The sequence below is a fragment of the Oculina patagonica genome, chromosome 12 (genome assembly GCF_052425735.1).
Source record: "Oculina patagonica isolate OP01 chromosome 12, crgOcupat, whole genome shotgun sequence".
NCBI classification, from domain to species: domain Eukaryota; kingdom Metazoa; phylum Cnidaria; class Anthozoa; order Scleractinia; family Oculinidae; genus Oculina; species Oculina patagonica.
Genome location: NC_135769.1, coordinates 32,637,325 through 32,656,297, shown reverse-complemented (window position 1 = coordinate 32,656,297; position 18,973 = coordinate 32,637,325). Strand labels below are relative to the sequence as shown.

Below are 18,973 nucleotides of genomic sequence, written 5' to 3'. Positions count from 1 at the left end.
AAAAAAAATTCTTTGGAATCCTAGTTTTTGGAAATACCTTCAGTTTCTTTGAAGCAAAACAGAAACGCTTAAGTAGTTGAATATGTATAAAACATCGGAGAGAATCTTCATTTTCATTGCTAGACCTAGCTTAGAGGACTCGGACATTGCCATATAATTGACAGCAGCCCTTTTTTCCAAGCCCCATCCGAAAAGAATATACATGTTTTATGCGCTAGCTGAATTAAGATTTTAAAAACACAGGGACCGCGGAGCCGGAGGGGGACGCCCCCAAATATTTCCGAAAAAAATAAAGACTAAAGCTCCTCACTTCAAGTCACTAGTCAGCCCCCCCCCCCCCCCCCGATTGGAAAAAATGCTCCGCGGTACCTAAAACACCTCCACTAATAAGCCCCCACTACCCCTCTCAAAAGGTCTTTAAAAAATTAAGCTCCCTAGGGGCTTAATAAAGTTTGTACAATAAATAGACCGACTTCAGTTTGGACAATGTATGGATTAGCATATGATACAGAGATAGCCAGCTCTTTGCCTGAATCAGTAGCCTGGTGCTGGGCTGACTGTACTGATACACTGATCAAATCCAGTATTCTCACTAACAAGCCTGGGCCCACTGTGGATAAGAATGTACAGATGTTGGACCCTGCAAAAATGACCCCAGCTTTCAAACCAAACCAAACACTCAAAAACCACCTATGATAACTTGATCTTTTTATTACATAATTAAGGCTAAAATCTTGAAGATAATGTAGAAATATACCTTGAATTTCACAAGAGAGTTCTGTTTACCAAGTACAGCTGTAAGCTACATGAAAAAAAGCATCGAAGAAAAAATTACCTTTGCAGCTAAATTAAAAGTTAATGCATTAAAGATGTCCCATGTAAAACCTGTAGGCCAAATTCTCTTATAATGTAATCAAATACAGTGGCCATCTTTCTAATTTCAGCCTAACTTATTTACAAAGTTGCAAATTGAAAAATTTCGTTAGAATTGTTAACATTTCTATAATATGAATCAAAACCATTTTTTAATTGAAATGTGTTCAATATGAAAGCTTTCAAAGACAATTTAAAATGGTTCTACTTGAGCAAAAAATACACTACATTTAAAGTTGGCAAAATCAAAAAAATCAAAGATCTTTCATTTTAAGAATGAGCCTAGTGTAATCTAAATAATAATTTATTATTCTTCATATATGCTTTGTTGAAGTTTGCATTTACTGTAAACCCAACACAGCAATCATTACGTGTAGTGATGTCGAACACTACACATAACTGATTAAGTACTTTCTAGCTAGCATTGAAAAGCTATCAGTTGAATGTGACACGACATGGGTCTCTTGACCAGTGAGGGCAAGCGCTGCTTGCGAGTGTACATGGGAACCAGCCATAATAATTCTCTTGCAATCCCCATGTACATATCAAATCTATTAACACGATGCTTCTATCAACACCACAACAAAAAGCACATCACAACACCTGTTTTACAAAAAATTAAATTTCCATACAATAACAGTCAAATCTCTCTTAACCGACACCTCTATAGAACGGACACCTGGTGTTGGTCCAGTTCCTGCCTTTTTTAGTCATTTTACTGTAACTAAACTCCCTATAAGACAGACACCTCTCTAATACAGACAGTTGGAGCTGTTCCTGATGGTATCCGTTTAAGATAGACTTGACTGTAGACACTAATTTGAAGCTCTTTCACTTAGGTCTACAAATAAAATACCAAAACATTACTTTCTTTACTAGCCCCTATAGTTTGCAGTCCTTGTTAAATCAAGCAGAGTAGCAACAAGAATATGGGTAAATATCACTAGACATGGATTTTGTGATTGCATTTGTGTAAAAAAGATTGCAAACTATATACAGGCTAGCTAGTCATTCATTAATTTTCAATTACAATGAAAGAGGAAAATATAATAAAAAGAAAAGAATACCAAAGGTTGGTGTACAGGGGCACATAAAATTCGTCCAAAACAGAGAAAGAATGATTAACACTCTTTTAACAGCAATATTAGGGACACAGCAGCAATCTGCTATAGTTCTCCAAACATTACAAAGGTTATGACAACAACTACTAAGGCACAATAACAAACCTTTTGTCAATCGATTTAATCACAGCAGCATCACAAAATTTATAATGCTGTCCCCGGTGGTTCAAAGCATGGATAACACAGTGGATAGCGTGGTATGTTTTGTCAGCACTTATCCACTGGATAGCAATTTATCCAGTGGATAGTGTTATCCACCCTTTGAACCACTGGGCCAGGAAAGAACGTACAGTGGAACCCCGACATCTCGATATAACGATATTCCCGATTCGATGAAAAGTTGCGCTGTAATGTATGGGACGGAACCCCGAATCGATTCCTCGATATCGATATATTTACTCCCCCGGCATGTCGTTATATTGGGGTTCCACTGTAGTAAGGGAACTTTAGATTTCTGAGCTTGGCTCAAGAAAGCTGTCAAATTCTTTTGAAAAATTCTCAAAGCAGTCTTAAGAGGTACAAACATGTATGCACGAACTATTGATGTATGGCTTAATAACAAAATAACTTTATGTACCCATATACACACAACCTTAGTTTAAGGTCTCTAAGAACTTGACCTATCTTCCTTATTTCTTCAGTGCAAATTACTACCATACTGACAGATCAAACCAGAAACATTCCACACAGAAAATGCAGTCTGGTGTTTGTCCATAATCTGGAATTTATAGCAGTTGACATCCTTTGTTTTTCTTTGGTTTCTTTATCTGAGGGCAAAGGACGGCCCTGATTGCTTCATCAAAAACTGTTTTTAGTCCCTTTTGCGTAAGAGCTGAACATTCAAGGTATTTTGTTGCAGAAATCTCTTTGCACATTTTCAAGCCATCTGTGTACACTACGGGTGCCAGCTTCTTTTCTTTCAGTTTCTCGATAGTTTCCTTGTCGTCCCGTAAATCAAGTTTTGTGCCAACTAAGATGATTGGTGTGCTTGGACAATGGTGGCTTACTTCTGGGTACCACTGTATGACAAAAAAAAAAACAATTACACATTAACAACAACCACAATCACAGCAGGAAAAATTACTTTTATCTACGATGCAAACTTGGTTCTAACCCTATTACAGTTGAACCTCTCTAATACAGACACTAAAGGGACAGAGCAAAGTGTCCATATTAGAGAGGTGTCTGTATTATAGAGGTCACCACTATGGCGTCAATTTTCACTTCATTGATAGTAACTAAACTGAGGACCACACTCCTCTTTTAACTGTAATATGCAGCATTGATCGTCTATCAGGAGAGTACTATAATTATTGTACATCTTAGCTACATGTACTGTATACAAATCAAACGAAACGTTCTGCAATGCAATGCTACCTGCAGGTTAAAAACTTAATATTAACGTCTAAGATGAATAAAGCGTCATATTGTTGTTTTTAAAACCACAAACAAGAAATTGCATTACGGAGGGTCCGTAATTAAGAGGTTAGGTTTATATGAATTTGCTCCCTTCGGCCGAGATTTAGTGTCTGTTGTCTGTATTAGAAAGGGTCCATATTATTACGGTTTTTTCTGAAGAAAATATATGGGAATTTTGTCGGGAGATCAGATATTGTCCGTAATAGCAGGGCTCAAAATAACGGCCGGTCAAAGGACAATGTCCGGCCAAAATGACGGTTTGTCCCGACAAAATTTTGGTTCGGCGGTCATTTTGACCGGTCACGTACACGGCTTTCAAATAAATAACACACACAAAAAATTTATTCCCAGTATTTCTTGAAATTTTACAGTAAAATTATAAAATATCATAGCAGCTTGCAGTCACAAATTTGTAGAATACAGATGAGACGGTCACACTCTGCGGATTTGTTAGCGGTTTTATGTAGAGGAGAACGCAGAAGAAATGGAAATTTAAAAAGCGAACATAATAAAATCACACTTTTAGTGATCAAAACATTTAAGCTTCTACTCTTTAACAGAGTGTTTTAGCTTATGAGGCGAAATTTTTGGTAGAATAGCCTACTGCTTCAAAGTTAAATACTCAATATTTTGACCGGTCAAAAACGAGACATGACCGAGCAAAAATCGATTTGGCCGGTCAACATGACTGGTCAGTATCCAAAAATTATTTTGAGCCCTGAATAGAGAGGTGGCCAACAATCGATAACAAATGTTAAACAATGCAGTGCTTGGTACAAATATGACAAAGATAGTAGTGGTGACACAAGTTACTAAGGAAAAAAATGCCTGAGATCTTCCTTCAGGTATAGGTTCTAGCCTACGACTATCAGGGGCTTATATAAACAGGTTTCTGTAGCAAGAAGCACTATAAGTATTGCTTCTCTCCCTGGATGGGATGCCAGCCCACTGTAGGTTTACTCCCCTACTTCCTTATATCAAGTTATGTGAGAAGGCGGCATGGCCTAGTGGTTGGGGCGCTGGACTTGTAATCCAGAGGTCCAGGGTTCAAATTCCTCTGCCCTACCACTTGATGGATTTTGTGAGGGTCCTTGCCCATCAGGCAAGCGAGCATGAAGAGTTACTTGCTAAGCAAGTCAAATCTACTTGTCCCAGACAACCGAACAGCACTTTGATAAATTATTCTAATAATTACAGTGGAACCTCGATTTAACGAACCTCTATATAACAAAGTCCTTGATATAACGAAAGATAATTTTCGTCCCAGTAATAGCAAAATATATGGAAAAGAACCTCGATATAACGAAACCTCAATATAGCGAACACATTTTGCCAGTCCCTTGGCCCTTTGTTATATCGAGGTTCCACTTAATTATTCAACCACCATAAGAGTCTTTCTGAAGAAATATAGCATGATTATACTATATAATCATTATTAAATAACTTCAGTTAACAACTAAATTGTAGGCATCCCAACATACCTTTGCTCTGACATTTTCAAAGGAAGCTGGACTTATTAAAGAGAAGCATATAAGAAAGACATCCTGAAACAGAAACAAAACAAATAACATTTATTCACTTGGCAATATCCAACTGTAATGAAAATCTTTTCTTGTTAAGTTTAACTTGTCAATACATTGCCAACAGACAGATTGAAGGAATAAATAGATTCATCAACTCAGAGTTTGCCTTCATTTGGAATACAGCATTTCAGTAGAAAACATTGTTAGCATGTTGCCCAGAAGGAGAAAGTGACAGTTACTTCAAGAATGGTTTGTCCTACATTCCCCAATAATTATTAACTTGTTTAATCATTAACTACTTTTTTTACTATTTCCCATTTTTCAACGTTTTTGCTTGTTTACAAGCTAAAAACGTAGAATAGGGGTTATGTGAACAAAATTTGGAACCACATATTTGTAAACTCTCAAGGGACTTTTTTAATTTCTCAAGGGACTGTTTTAATTTCTCAAGGGATTACTTTCCGCTGTGGGTGATCACTTGCGATCTCCTGGAAAAAAACGTGGCTTGTCACATTTACAAACGTTATATAACAATTTTAAAAGTGACATGCCAGCTTTCTTATCTCAACGCACGTGTGTCTGAAAGGCGATCTATAAAAAGCGTCGCACAAACAATGGATTGCGTAACTAAAACACGAATAAATAATCACTAGCACTTACATCGTTTAAAAATAACAAATGTCAAAAATAAACCATACCAAAAAACTCGCTCTTTTCAAAGATATTATTGAAGTTAAAACAAATGCAAGAGACTTGAGGGGCTTCTTTTAGCTTAGGAGCGGTTAAAAATTCGTCACCAGCCTAGGTCGTTGGGGACGAGATTTCGCGTTGACAGCAATGTTGCATGAATCGGCTTTACAACATGCGATCGTATCTACGCAGTTCGAGTAGAATTTCAGTCAAAGACAGCAAAATTCTTTCGTATTTCATCTTCAAATATAATTCGAAAGCATTCACTGTATATATGGCTTTTGTTTAATCCTGGGTCTTGATATCCGACCCTCGCAGAGCCTAGACAAAACCCAGCTTGAGTGTAACGATTTGTTTACGCCGCAATTATATGCGCAATGTTTTCTCCGACAGTAGTCGGAAATATCCGTATTTTTTTTCGTGCTTTTTCGTGGAGCAATCGTAATGATACGGCCTTGAACACATTGAACAGCGGTCTACCTATAACAATTCAAATATGGCGTCGCAAAAACAAAGCGCGGAACGCATATTTTGCTGTTTCATTTGCTAATTTCGCTGCCGTAATCGACTGCCTCGAAAGGTCCTTGCAATTTTAAAGTATAGAATTGTCAGATCTCGGTGAAATTTGCACTGTTTATTTGTGTAATGTTAAGGAATATGTGTATAAATACCCGGCGCGGACGAGCCGTTTTTGACAAAATTATATGGCTGCATTTCCTCCGCGAAGATAGGAAATTGTTAAACTAAACTACAAAGAAACTGTAATGATGAGTTCGAAGAACAATGCACAGGATAAACCTTCGACTCATACTTCATGCAAAAACGTCGATATCTCGAAGAGACTTTGATTCATTCTTGAACTACAGATCTACAGGAGCCTTGTAGCAGTATCCAAAGACAAAGAAAGTTAGACTCACAGTTTGTGGATACGAAAGTGGCCTCAGTCGGTCATAATCCTCTTGTCCTGCGGGAAACAACAAAATTTAAAATTTACCATTGAATGTTGAACACTGCCACTGAAATGCCAACAACATGACTGCAGTCCAGAAAGCTGTGCTTTGTCATTAACTTAGTTAAACTGCATTACTTCTCAAACTCAGAACCCTGCTTTAATAAATGACCATTCAGCTTGTGACCACTGAAAGTTTCATCAGTAGTCAAATACCTGACCTAGCGTGCCACGTTTCATGTCAACTTCCCCACTATACGGAGCTAACCTCAAATGAAATGCCTTGGGTATGTCCAAGGTTGGAGGGGGGAGGGGAGAGGAGAGGAGAGGTGAGGTGAGAGGAGAGTGTTCTTGGATTTGACTGATGCCAGCCACCACTTTTTGGACTCAATGATCTTTACTTTCCTCTGAAGTTTACTCTGTTTAAATGAGCACTGAAAATGACTAATGACAAAAGTGCCAAACAGGAAATGAAATATTGAATTGAAAGTGTGTGATTTACAATAAAAATGTATCAGTTGTGTTTGATAAGCACAATTCCCATGTAAAATATTTATAAATCGAAATACAAAATATCTGAAGCTAATAAGATTATTCACTGTGTGATAGTTGATTATCTCATTTTCAATTTCCATTTCGTTGTATATATCAATGTGTTATTATTTAACCACAGAAAATGCTGATGTATGGTTTAGGTTATTTCTATATCTAAATGATACATGATGCTCAAATATGACAAGTTCTGAATGCAACAATAGTGAATTACAATGAATCAGAACAAACCCTCACACACTTCATTTCCTTACTCTAAGAAACAAAAGTTAAATAGGAAAACTGTTCACTCCCAGATAACAATACCAGGCTAATTTGCTTAGCTAGAAAATAAATTTTAATAAAACCTACTGAAACTTCATTGTATTTATTAGTGTACCATTTGTGATAAGTTTGTTAAGTTAATAAATTCGTTTAAAAGCAGTTTTCAAGTCCTATGATCTCTTATTTAACGTTTCAATAGAAAGAAGACATTAAAAAAGCTACATGAATTACCTGCAGTATCCCATAAGCCGAGATTTATAGGCTTTCCATCAACCATAACATTTGCTGAATAGTTATCAAATCTGATACAAAGAGATCACAGAAATTTTGGTTAGAATGGCTTAACAAGGGGACCGTTGTTGCTGACAACATCAACAACTGATTTAGCATGGACAATACATAGAGAACAGAGAGCTGAGCATTGCATACTTACACTGTAGGAATATACTCCCCCGGAAAAGCATTTGTGGTGTAGCTGATCAACAAACATGTCTTACCCACGGCACTACAACGAGAAAACGAACAAACGATTAACAACTTTTCCTGTAGTTTGGGCTGAAATGCGTTTAAAAATCAAATTATCGACAGTAAGGTTTACAAACAAGCGAAGACACGTTTTAAGAAGGCTACATCAACCAAAAGAACGTTGGACAGCTCACACACGCCGGTAGTTCGTGAAATTACGAGGCATTGAACTCCGAAATAACACCATTAGGGGCGTCCAAACATTAAAGGTTTACAATTAAAAGTATTTAAACTTCGTAGACCAACAGGACAAACGAGAAATGTAGAACTTCAAGGTAATATCGAGTAATAAATCCAAAAGGTCATACAGCGAGCTAGTAATCAAACTGATTGCATACCCGTCTCCGACAACCACACATTTTATAGCTTGCATCGTGGCTTCGAGCTCCCTTCAAATTCAAACCAACCCTTTACAGTGAAGCTTGGAGTCTTCAGCGAAGAAAAAAACGACGTTCGGCGGTAAATCTCTCTCACTATTTCGCAAACTCGTACGAGAACCAAACGGAAGTTCAGAAGCTCTAGAAGGAGACCGCCTTATATGAGCTTAGAACCTAGCCTCGCCACACCCTCCTTATATATAACACCCCCAGCAAAGAGGCCAAAAATAGCCCTTATATAGGGGGACGGCTCTGACGTTACTGTCTCTAGTGGGCTGAAACGAAAATAGCAGGCTTCAGCGTATAAAAGTTCTGACTTGCAGTACGATGGTGTTTTCTGCTGTGATAGCACGATTAATAAAGAAGCGACAAGGAATCTACAATGTGAAACCTATTTTATGTTTTAGCTTATTTGTATCGGTAGCCTGGGTCATTCTGCCCGAAACGGGGATTTTGAGCGAGCAGAAAAACTTCAACTTGACTCCAAATTAGTTCATCTCTGGGTAATCTGGGACCATCTGTTGGCTTTAGAAGTGGTTAAACGTCGAAGGAAAACTTGTAATATTTCATCATTTATAAGCAGCCTTTTACATAGCTTATAACTGATTTGCAAGAGATCCTTTTAGTCAAGAGTGGCTAGCTAAGTAAAAGATTTCCGCAAAACAAAAGAAACAAAAAGAACTCCTAAATATTTGAACAATAATGGCATTCAGCTCTCCGACAACTTAAGTGTACGACACAAATTCTTTTCAGCATTTATGATTCGTCAAGAATCCGAAAAAAATATCGCGTAGTTTATTCTTTTAGTATGTTTAGTTAGTAAATGCTTTTAGATCAAAGCGTGCGTTGAGGCTTGTAGCGCCAGAGGTAACGTGACATGTGTATTTGACGTCAAAGTATCCAAGATGCATATGCGCATCCTCGCCTCTCGCTTTTCAGTTGCCTGCTCTGAGTTTGCAGTGCTTTTTGTTTGGCACGTCCACGCAATCTTTCCTTCCCTTTGACTCGGGGAGGAATGCGTGACGAACACAAATGGCGTCTTGCGCTGCTTCAGAGGGTGTTGGGGGGGGGGGGGGGGGCAGAGCACTAGTGTGGGAGGCTGGGAGGATGGTAATGCAGTTCAGTGATCGAATACACTGAAAATGAAAATAATTCCCCTTGAGTTTATGTTCAGCATAATTTTTATTTATAGCGCTGCGTGACCCAACCGTTCTTTGTTACCTTATTCGTAGGAAGGTTTTCCGTTCTTGGACCACCTAAGTGGTACCAATCCACAAGTTCTACCCCCTAAAAAGGTAGGATGAGTACCCCTGTCATTTTTATCGGGGAGTAACCCTACCGCCCCCCCCCCCACCCCTCACATCCACGCCCTTACCCTATATATATATAGCTTGTAAAAAGGATGGCAACAAGTTCAACCCATTAATAGGGTGGAGAAGGAAAAGTTCAAGTTCATACACACTTTTAAGAAAATTAGAATAACATTTTATTGAATATTGTTGGACAACACATCACAAAGTGCAATTTATTATAAAACATATTTTTCAAACCATGCCACTCAATCTTCAAACATTGATGAACTTTACTGAGAGGGACTGGTGATCACTTATTCAACATAGTTCCCAGGGCTCCCCTCACAAGTTAAGCAAAGACTCCAAAACTAAAGGGATGGTTCAAATGAAAGGGGAATAATGCAAGTCAAAATACCTTGCTTTTTTATACATGTACTTCATTCTTTTAATGAAGAGTGTTGCTGTGCATTTCAATGTTATAATTTTTCTGACAGAATGTGCAGTTCCAGCAAGTATCCAAAAATTCCAAGGGGGTCAGGTTAGGGGTGTTGAATGGTAAATGCAAGACTTTGCGAGAGGGCGAGACTAATATCTTTTCTGCGAGCTGAGACATTTTTAGCCTTGCAAAAGATATCAAGATTCTAAGACGGCATCAAAGAAAAACTTGAGACGATGAGACCCCTGAAATTTGGCTAAAATTCTGCGACACTCGCCTTTTTTGAAGGACCATTCACCACCCTCAGGTTCTAAGGCAAAATTGTTAAGGAAAGTATAAGGAGGTGGGGGCTCTCAAACCAAAAAAAACCTTCAGTGGAAGGGGTATGGATATTTTCTGGAACAAAATGATTGAACATCCCAGTTGGTAAGCAACTTCTAATGTTCACTCTAATGGTTTCTCTCACTTAGTTCCAATTCTCTTAAGGGTAAAACTAACTAAAACAAAAGCAATCACCAGAAACTGTTCAGGCCAAAGCACAAACTATCCACACACAAAAAAACTGAAACTTATAGCAGTTGACATGCTCCTTTTTTCTTCTTTTTTGTTTGCTGAGGGCAAAGGACAGCTCTGATTGCTTCATCGAAAACTGTTTTTAGTCCCTTTTGTGTAAGAGCTGAACATTCAAGGTATTTCACAGCACTAATCTCTTTTGCCATCTGCAAGCCTTGTGAGTATGTTATCGGTGCAAGCTTCTTTTCTTTCAGTTTCTCGATAGTTTCCTTGTCGTCCCGTAAGTCAAGTTTTGTGCCAACTAAGATGATTGGTGTGCTTGGACAATGGTGGCTTACTTCTGGAAACCACTATACGACAAAAAAAAAACAATTACAAATTAACAACAACCACAATCGCAGGGGGAAACAACTTTTACCAACAATGAAAAATGCAACATGAAACTGTTTGAGAAGAGACATTTGCTTAGAAAGGCTTCTGACAAAAGTGGAACCCCAATGAATGTGCCCCTTTATAGCAAAATCCATGGTTTAAGAAAGAAATGTTCTTCAGCCCAGCCAAGTTACAGACGATTTCAGCGTATTGCTTATATCAGGGGTTTTTTCAAAACATAATTTGCCTGTTGATCATTTTCCCAACAGTACTGGAAATAAATAAATTTCATTTCACAGCCACAACTTCGATATTAGTATTTTTAACTGGTGCAGATTGAACTTATGCAGTGAAGTTGTCAGAAAGAGCCTAATTTTGCATAGGTATAAAACACCACAAAACAAAAGGTACAATAATTTTATGTTCAGCCATCCATAAACATGAGGCACGCTTGTAACTTGTCTCGCTGTCTCGCCTTCATATGAAATTAAAACGTTCAGTTTCAACTGCTCGACAAATGAAGAAGGCTTGAAATTGAGTTTCTGTCTCCCAAAACTTTTAAAAAAGCCTTTGCTGTATAAAAATAAATTTGATCACATTTGTGCAGGCATAAAGTTTATTTATCTCCTCTTTTGTGATCCTCTTGGGCAAATGATCAATGGGCAATTGAGGGTTTGAAAAACCTTGGTCTACACACTGCACTGAATTCAGCTGTAACTTACAGCAAAATCCCATAAAAACAAACCCCCGCACAATTTGCTACATTAGGGTTTCACTGCATTGCATCTTTCAGTCCCTGGCTAAAAGTTCAAATGCACCTATTTCATTTTCATGCAGGGTGCAGAAAGACATTGGAGAAGTCAAGTATGTTGCATAATAACACTTTGCTAGAAAGCCAAGTCCAGCACTCAAACTTGGACTGTTTGATCCAGGACCTAAAAAGTTAACCATAAGGCCACCGCTTTGTGGTGCAGACAATCCAGTGAAACAATCAAATACACGCAGAAATACATGTTGAAATACATGTAACCATGAGTGTGATACCCGGGAAAATTGTGCAGACAAATCGCTATTGGTTTTGGATTGACTTCTGTTTGGATGAGGAGGTAGCATAAGCTTTGAAAACCCATCACACAGCGTAGTAATGCAAAACCAAAGCAAACACAAATTACTTTGGACACTCAAAAAAACACTTAACTGGTACATTTCAACTTACCTTAGCTCGAACATTTTCATAAGAAGCTGGACTTATTAAAGAGAAGCATATTAGAAAGACATCCTGAAACAGAAACAAAACATTGAAACTACAGTGACTGATTTGGTCATCCACAATTAATTACGCTCATTTAAACGAGCGATTTTTATGTAACAATTTTTATTTGCTAATGTCGGTGAGCAAAAATGGCCAATTTTTATGTGACAAATATATTTGTTAAGAAGCTGGCATGTCAGCTTTTATGTGAAAAATAAAAGTCGTCCCATGCAAAAATTGCTCATCTAGACGACTCGTCACATAAAATGTGGCAAATATTCCGTCAGCATATGTGATCCCCAATCTCCCAAACTCCCACTGGGCCCTGTGCGCGTGTAGCTTTGTGCGTATCTCTGTTGTCCAAGGTCATTATTAGCACACCAAAGTTTAGAATGCTGACAAATACTATTATTGTTGTGTCATCTACACAATCAAATATATTTGTCATAAAAATTGTCACATAAAAATTGCATGTGTAAACACGGCTTTATTCTAATCACATTATGAACTGACTTTTTAATATCTGATGGAGGGTTTGGGGGGCGGGGGGGGGGGGGCAAACCTGTCCGACCACAGATTATTAACCTTCCCTGTCTCTAACACGCGAAATCTGAAGTTCAAATCTCAACAAAACAATTGCGTTTTTGCTGGCAACAGCCAATGAACCTTGAAAAACAGAAACAAACAAAATGGATCAAAGTCTACTTATAATAATCCATGGATGTGACCCACTTTTGAAACGGTTGAAATAAACTTCTGTTTCCTGAGATTTCTGCTTAGATGATAGATAACAGTGAAAAAAAAACGTTACTGTTGACTTGAGCAGTATTCGCGTGTTATTGTAAGGTGTAGTGAAGCATGGGCATTGTACAGGTGTGGTAGAACAGAATTTAGAGACAAAGAAAGTATGACTCACAGTTTGTGGATACGAAAGTGGCCTCAGTCGGTCATAATCCTCTTGTCCTGCAAGGAAATAACAGAATTCAACAGTAATTAAATTGAGCATATTGACCCATCACTGAGTGACAGTGGACAAATGTGTGCAAAAGTGCATTTGCAGAAATTAAATAGAAGGTAATAAACTAAATAAATCTGTTTCTAGCTTGTTGGTATATTGCAGGATAATACCCTTGGCTAAAAGATGGTGTTCAAAACTGTATCAGTTGCTCTTGAAGCTTCCCTTCTTGGCCAACTGTTCATTTTACCAAAATCTTTCAGCCTTTGGTATTATACTGCAGGTCGTCTAGTTATCCTGGACCTCTTTGTTTTAAATAGCTCTGATCAAGTGCAGAAATTTTCTTCACCTCTAATACTACTCATTTCAAGACGATAAGTATTGCTTTGATCAGACAAAGGTACAGAAGAATCCTGATTTCTTGAACCCTTGGTTTCTTAAAACTCCTGATTTCTCAAAGCAATTTTCATTTCTCCTGGAGGCTCAAGAAATCGGGATTCTACTGTACCAGTAAATGTTTTTTTTGTGGTTCATTTTGCTGACTAAATTGAATTCTACCGGTTTCGCTCCCAATCGAATTCGCACCGTCCGAGTTCGCTCCCACCTTATACCGCGTTCGCACCCTGTGTGACCGAGTTCGCTCCCTAGTGTGACCGAGTTCGCTCCCTAGTATGACCGAGTTCGCACCCATCCTTTTCGAGTTCGTATCTAACTTTTTCGAGCCTTCTTAACCGAGTTAAGCGTTTTCAGTCGCACCCATTTTGAAACTTAAGACACGGACGCGAGATCTGGGGCGACCAGAAACAGCAACGTAAGATGTTGTTTCCGGTCTGTTGAAATACTGTCTGCAAACAGTTGTGGACAGATTAATAGAGTACCCAGCCCAAAAAACAGACTACAAAACACAAACCAATTGTTGATCATGACTTTTATATATTTGGTGGCTCCTAAAGGAGCCGTTTTTTTGCGTGACCGAGCCACAAGGCTACAAAGTCACGAGTGACTACTCGGTGCGTGGTCCGTGCAGATTTTCTACTCGCGAATTATCTCATTTTAAATCTACTTAAAAGGATATAGAACACAGAAGTCGTGTACCTTTGGTTTTTGACTAAAACACTCTGGAATTTTGATTAAAAAAGTGGTCAGAATGAAATAAACGTGGCCGTCAAAAAGCTCGTCACTGATTCTGGCGTTCTTCTGTTTGATGCGCTTCAACTCTTTAAGGCAAGTGCATTATACTGCCTGTGTTTCATTACTAAGGCACGCGCGTTTTAAACTAACCTATTTAGAGCAGAGTTAATAGAGTTTTAGAGTTTTGAGTAAATCACTCTAGAATTTTGATTTACAAAGTTGTCAGAATGAAAATAAACGTGGCGCTCAAAAAGCTCTTAACTGATTCAGGCGTTCTTCTGTTTTATGTGCTTCAACTATTTAAAGGCAAGCGCGTTTTGAATAAAGCTTTTGTCGGTCGAGCGAAGGTGAGATTTTTTTTTTCATTATATTGCTTCTGTGTTTCATTGCTAAGGCACGCGCGACACGCGCATTTCAATCTAACCTTTTAAGAGTTTTGAGTAAATCACTCTGGGATGTTGGTTAAAAAGTGTCAGTGTGAATTTAACGTGGCGGTCAAAAGGTGCTTCAACGCAATAAAGGCAAGCGCATTTTGAATAAAGCTTTTGTGTCAAGCGAAGGTGAGATTTTATAGTTTTGAGTAAACAAACTCAAACGAGCTAAATGCCTAGAAGTGGGTGTTTTAAATAAAACTTTACATCAATAAAAGTCCGCGAACGCTTAAGAATCTATTATGATAACAAAGCTTGAGAATTACCGTAATGATTCGATTTAGCGCCCGGGGCGCTTATTTACTTTTGGCATCTTCAGGGAGGGCGCTTATTCGAGACAGGGCGCTTATTCGGGACAGGGCGCTTATTTAATTTTTTGCGAAACAACCACATGTTCAAAACAAAATTTTAATATATTTTAGAATAACTAGCAATAACATAAGCTGTGACAGTAACAAATTGTTGAAAGTTCAGTTACTTTTACAAGAATTTTTCATTTTAGCAGTAAATATATACCTGTACGGTACGGTGAATGTTCATGAGTTTATCTTTTCGACGTCGACGATTTTAGTAGGGTCAGTTAGCCACAATAGGAGCGCTTTTAAGAATAGGGGCGCGTATAAGAATGGAGACGCTTATAAGAATGGGGGCGCTTATTGGAATAGGGGCGCTTATTAACAAAAATACATTCGATGGGGGGCGCTTATTCGGAAGGGGGCGCTTATTGGAAGGAGGGCGCTTAATCGAATCATTGCGATAAGCTTTCAGACGAGCTAAGGTTTTACTACTAGTAAATCAGAGGGAAAACTTCAGCTTTTAGGCTCAAGAAAGCAGCCAAGTTTGCGAAGGCGGGATTTTTTCGTTCTTTTGGTTTCTACGAGAATTTCAATGCTAACGCGGGGGCAATTTGATTCATCTTAATTCATTCGCTTTGGTATCTAGAAAGTTTAATTCATTGAAAGAAAATACTTTAGCTTTCAGTCTCATAAAAGCCTGGGTTCCACTGTTTCGTATTCAACATGGCGACCATGTTTACGATAGAAGCCTAACAGCCAGCTTAATGCAGTTCAGTTTGTCGAAGAGGAGTATAAGGAACTAAAGCAGAGTATAAGAGGAAGAAGTGTTACAAGTTTTATCTTTCAAACACAGAATAAGGTAGTAAAACCTTAGAATCACAAACTACAATTTCAATATGCTAGCGTACGCTCAACTGAATTTAAGTTAAGCTTATAGAAATCGTCTAGAAATTATCGTTTATGTTCAAAGTGTGATTTGGTATTAACTTCAACCAAAGTTATTACATAGGTGCGAACTCGGTTTTTATAAGAAGCGAACTCGGTCATACTTCCTTCATACTAGGGAGCGAACTCGGTCACACTGGGTGCGAACGCGGTGTAAGGTGGGAGCGAACTCGGACGGTGCGAAATCTATTGGGAGCGAAACCGGCAGCTTCCACTAAATTGATGTGTAAACTGATTCACAATAATTATTAAATTTCAGTGGACATGTATGCCAGCCAGCACTTGTATGTACTTGTGTTTTCTGTTTTAGTTTACTATTTCATAGTTCTTGGTATTCACCACTGCAAATTTTTCTAAAACAATTACTCCTCTCAGGATCAGTGAACATTGGTAAATAATAATTGCTAATTAATCACAAGTTATTTTTATCTCTAAATAACGCTGACATTTAAAAAGTTATGATTGCACAAGGCTACGACTTCCGTATAGCCCCATTCTTGTTACACATTTAATGTCTTAGCCGGCGAACAACATTAAAGTATCATTTATGATAAGTTTGCTAAGTAACACCGTCATTAATTCATTTAAAAGCAATTATCAAGTCTTCACAAGAACGAAGACGCATAATAAAGAGAAACTTACCCGCTGTATCCCATAAGCCGAGATTTATAGGCTTGCCATCAACCATAACATTTGCTGAATAGTTATCAAATCTAGTGTACAGAAAGCAGATTTGGATTAGCCTGGCTTCGGCCATTTAATTAACAGTTATAAATAACTGATTAACACGTTTGGTATGACATAGACGGTACGCAACTGGTTAAAGTCAAATGTGCAGCAAATAAAATCGCTAAAACAACAAGAGCTGAGCATTGCATACTTACACTGTAGGAATATACTCCCCCGGAAAAGCATTTGTAGTATAGCTGATCAACAAACATGTCTTACCCACAGCGCTAAAACAAGAAGACGAACAAATTATTAACAACTTAGTAACTCGAAGTTTCGGCTGAAACGCCTCTAGCAATTGACATCGCCGAAATTCGGTTAACAAACAAGTGGAGACGCGTTCTAAGAATGCTGTAAGCGAAGGAACGTTGGACATTTCACACACGTACGCCGGCCGGCCGGTCGTTCATGAAATTTATACGCGGCATTGAACCCCAAAATAACACCATTAGGGGCGTCCAAAGATTGAAAGTTAACGAATAAACGCGTTTAAAGCTCGTAAACTAACAGAACGAACCAGAAATATAGAACTCTAAGGTAATGCCGAGAAAAATTCTAAAGCTAGGGTCATAGTTCGGCAAGTTTGTAATAATCAAACTGATTGCATACCCGTCTCCAACGACCACGCATTTTATAGCTTGCATCGTGGCTTCGAGCTCCTTTCAAATTCAAACCAACCCTTAATAATGGAGCTTGGAGTCTTCAGAGAAGAAATAAATGACTTTCGGTGGTAAAACTCTCGCACAAAACTCAAAATTGTACGAGAATCCAATGGCAGTTCCAAAGCTCTCTCGTACACAGGACTCCGCCTTGAGCTGAGAACCTAGCCTCGCCGCACCCAGTCTTTCGTCACGCGTCCGTCACGCAACGCTAATTCTAACGGGATTTCAACTTTCAACTATTATTTGGGGTTGATACAAAATTTCGGGAGATTTCAGCCACTTGTTATTCTGTTATTCTTTTGTGTCCATGCTAAAAGTGTCGTCAGTATGCACAAAATACAAAAGAATTTGAACCACAAAATGAGGTCTGGAGGGCAATTTCCCGGGGGGGGGGGGTACTCCCTATAATGGCCTATACGGGGAGGCTCCGCCCGAAAGGGGTACCTTTTTGAGGCTTCAGGTATATGAAAGGGTAGGGATTTCACAAGTTGAAGTATATGAAAGGGTAGGAAATTCGGGCATTAAGATTTTTAATAACCTTTAAAGTAATATTTCGAACAGACGCAACTTATGGCTGTATCGTCCTTTATTTATTATAAAGGTATATTTGTTATAAAAGTATATGTCGTGTCGTGTAGGTATATGAAAGGGGTACCTCATTCAATAAAAGGTATACGAAAGGGGTACCTTTTATCAATAAAAGGTATACGAAAGGGGTACTTTTTCTGTCAAAATGGTATATGTAAAAGGGTAAGGGGTTGGACCTCGGGGCGGAGCCTCCCCGTATAAAACTTTTTCGAGTGCCCCCCCGCCCGAGGCAATTTACATAAACATAAAAGAACTATAAAGTAAAACAGCATAAAAATGGTCTATTGTAGAATACCTTCGCATTAATTAGCAAAGACATCCATTTTCGCCCCAAACTCCACAAATCGAAATACCTAGATAGTTGCAAAATAAATACAAATTTCATCTCCTTCGGCCGTCCCCCCCCTCCCCCCCACGGAAAAGCTCTGGACAGGTTTTGGGTGGGCTTATAAACTGATGGGTTTATATCCGAGAGGCCTTATAAGCGGAATAAAAATGTTTCGAAACGAGCCACGGCAGCGTTTATCGAAATACGTTTTTGAGTTTAAACGCATAACAAAGCACATTCAGTACTGTCTCCAGTAGAGGTGGGCTTACATCCGGGGGGCTTATAACCGGGTTTTTTTGTTTGTTTCAAGGATTTACTTTATAATGCACCTATCAATGGTTTCCCCCAGGCTGGGGGGGGGGGGGGGCGGGCAACCCACGGGAATATGACATCGTAAGTTCTCCCAGGGTAGGGATTTTGACATATCAAATGGTCTGCTGGGTTAGACATTCAGGGGCGGATCCAGGGGGGGTGGATTGGGTGGCTAGCCACCCCCCTTGATCCACCAGAAAAAATGAAAATGAACATATTAAAATAGAAAATAAGGACAATGTACATCAACCTTTCATAGTCAGGCGGCCGTTCAAAGTTAGGAAAGGCCATTTTTCTAAAATAGGGGATTTTCGACAGCCTGTTTTACGAACTTCTGGCTTAATGTAACAAAACATGTGTGTATAATTTGAAAAAAAAAATAGAATTCTCTTAACTTTCGAGAGTTATTTTAGCCTTGCTGGAATGATTTTCTTCTCC

At 38.6% G+C, this 18,973-nt stretch overlaps 2 protein-coding genes across 2 annotated transcripts; both read right to left on the bottom strand.

The window, feature by feature from the left end:
• Positions 1-2,602: 2,602 nt before the first annotated feature.
• Positions 2,603-8,475, bottom strand: LOC144633218 (ras-related protein Rac2-like). Its single transcript, XM_078492042.1, has 6 exons — positions 8,255-8,475; positions 7,825-7,896; positions 7,623-7,693; positions 6,544-6,590; positions 4,895-4,957; positions 2,603-3,013 (listed from the first exon to the last, which is right to left on the bottom strand). The coding sequence occupies exons 1-6, from the start codon at positions 8,287-8,289 to the stop codon at positions 2,720-2,722; spliced, it is 582 nt and encodes a 193-aa protein (XP_078348168.1). The 5' UTR covers positions 8,290-8,475; the 3' UTR covers positions 2,603-2,719.
• Positions 8,476-9,755: 1,280 nt separating this feature from the next.
• LOC144633219 (ras-related C3 botulinum toxin substrate 2) lies at positions 9,756-17,449 on the bottom strand. The gene is made up of 6 exons (XM_078492043.1): positions 17,255-17,449; positions 16,801-16,872; positions 16,559-16,629; positions 13,075-13,121; positions 12,123-12,185; positions 9,756-10,884 (listed from the first exon to the last, which is right to left on the bottom strand). The coding sequence occupies exons 1-6, from the start codon at positions 17,287-17,289 to the stop codon at positions 10,591-10,593; spliced, it is 582 nt and encodes a 193-aa protein (XP_078348169.1). The 5' UTR covers positions 17,290-17,449; the 3' UTR covers positions 9,756-10,590.
• Between the last annotated feature and the right edge of the window lie 1,524 nt (positions 17,450-18,973).

Excerpts from the sequence above, each read along its gene's own strand:
- LOC144633219 (XM_078492043.1), bottom strand. The coding sequence starts at position 17,289 with ATGCAAGCTATAAAATGCGTGGTCGTTGGAGACGG. Across the intron at positions 16,630-16,800 it reads GGGGAGTATATTCCTACAGT|ATTTGATAACTATTCAGCAA; the intron begins GTAAGTATGCAA and ends TCTGTACACTAG. Across the intron at positions 12,186-13,074 it reads CACTTTCGTATCCACAAACT|GATGTCTTTCTAATATGCTT; the intron begins GTGAGTCATACT and ends TTTCTGTTTCAG.
- LOC144633218 (XM_078492042.1), bottom strand. The coding sequence starts at position 8,289 with ATGCAAGCTATAAAATGTGTGGTTGTCGGAGACGG. Across the intron at positions 7,897-8,254 it reads TGTGTGGTTGTCGGAGACGG|TGCCGTGGGTAAGACATGTT; the intron begins GTATGCAATCAG and ends TTCTCGTTGTAG. Across the intron at positions 6,591-7,622 it reads CGGCTTATGGGATACTGCAG|GACAAGAGGATTATGACCGA; the intron begins GTAATTCATGTA and ends TGTTTCCCGCAG.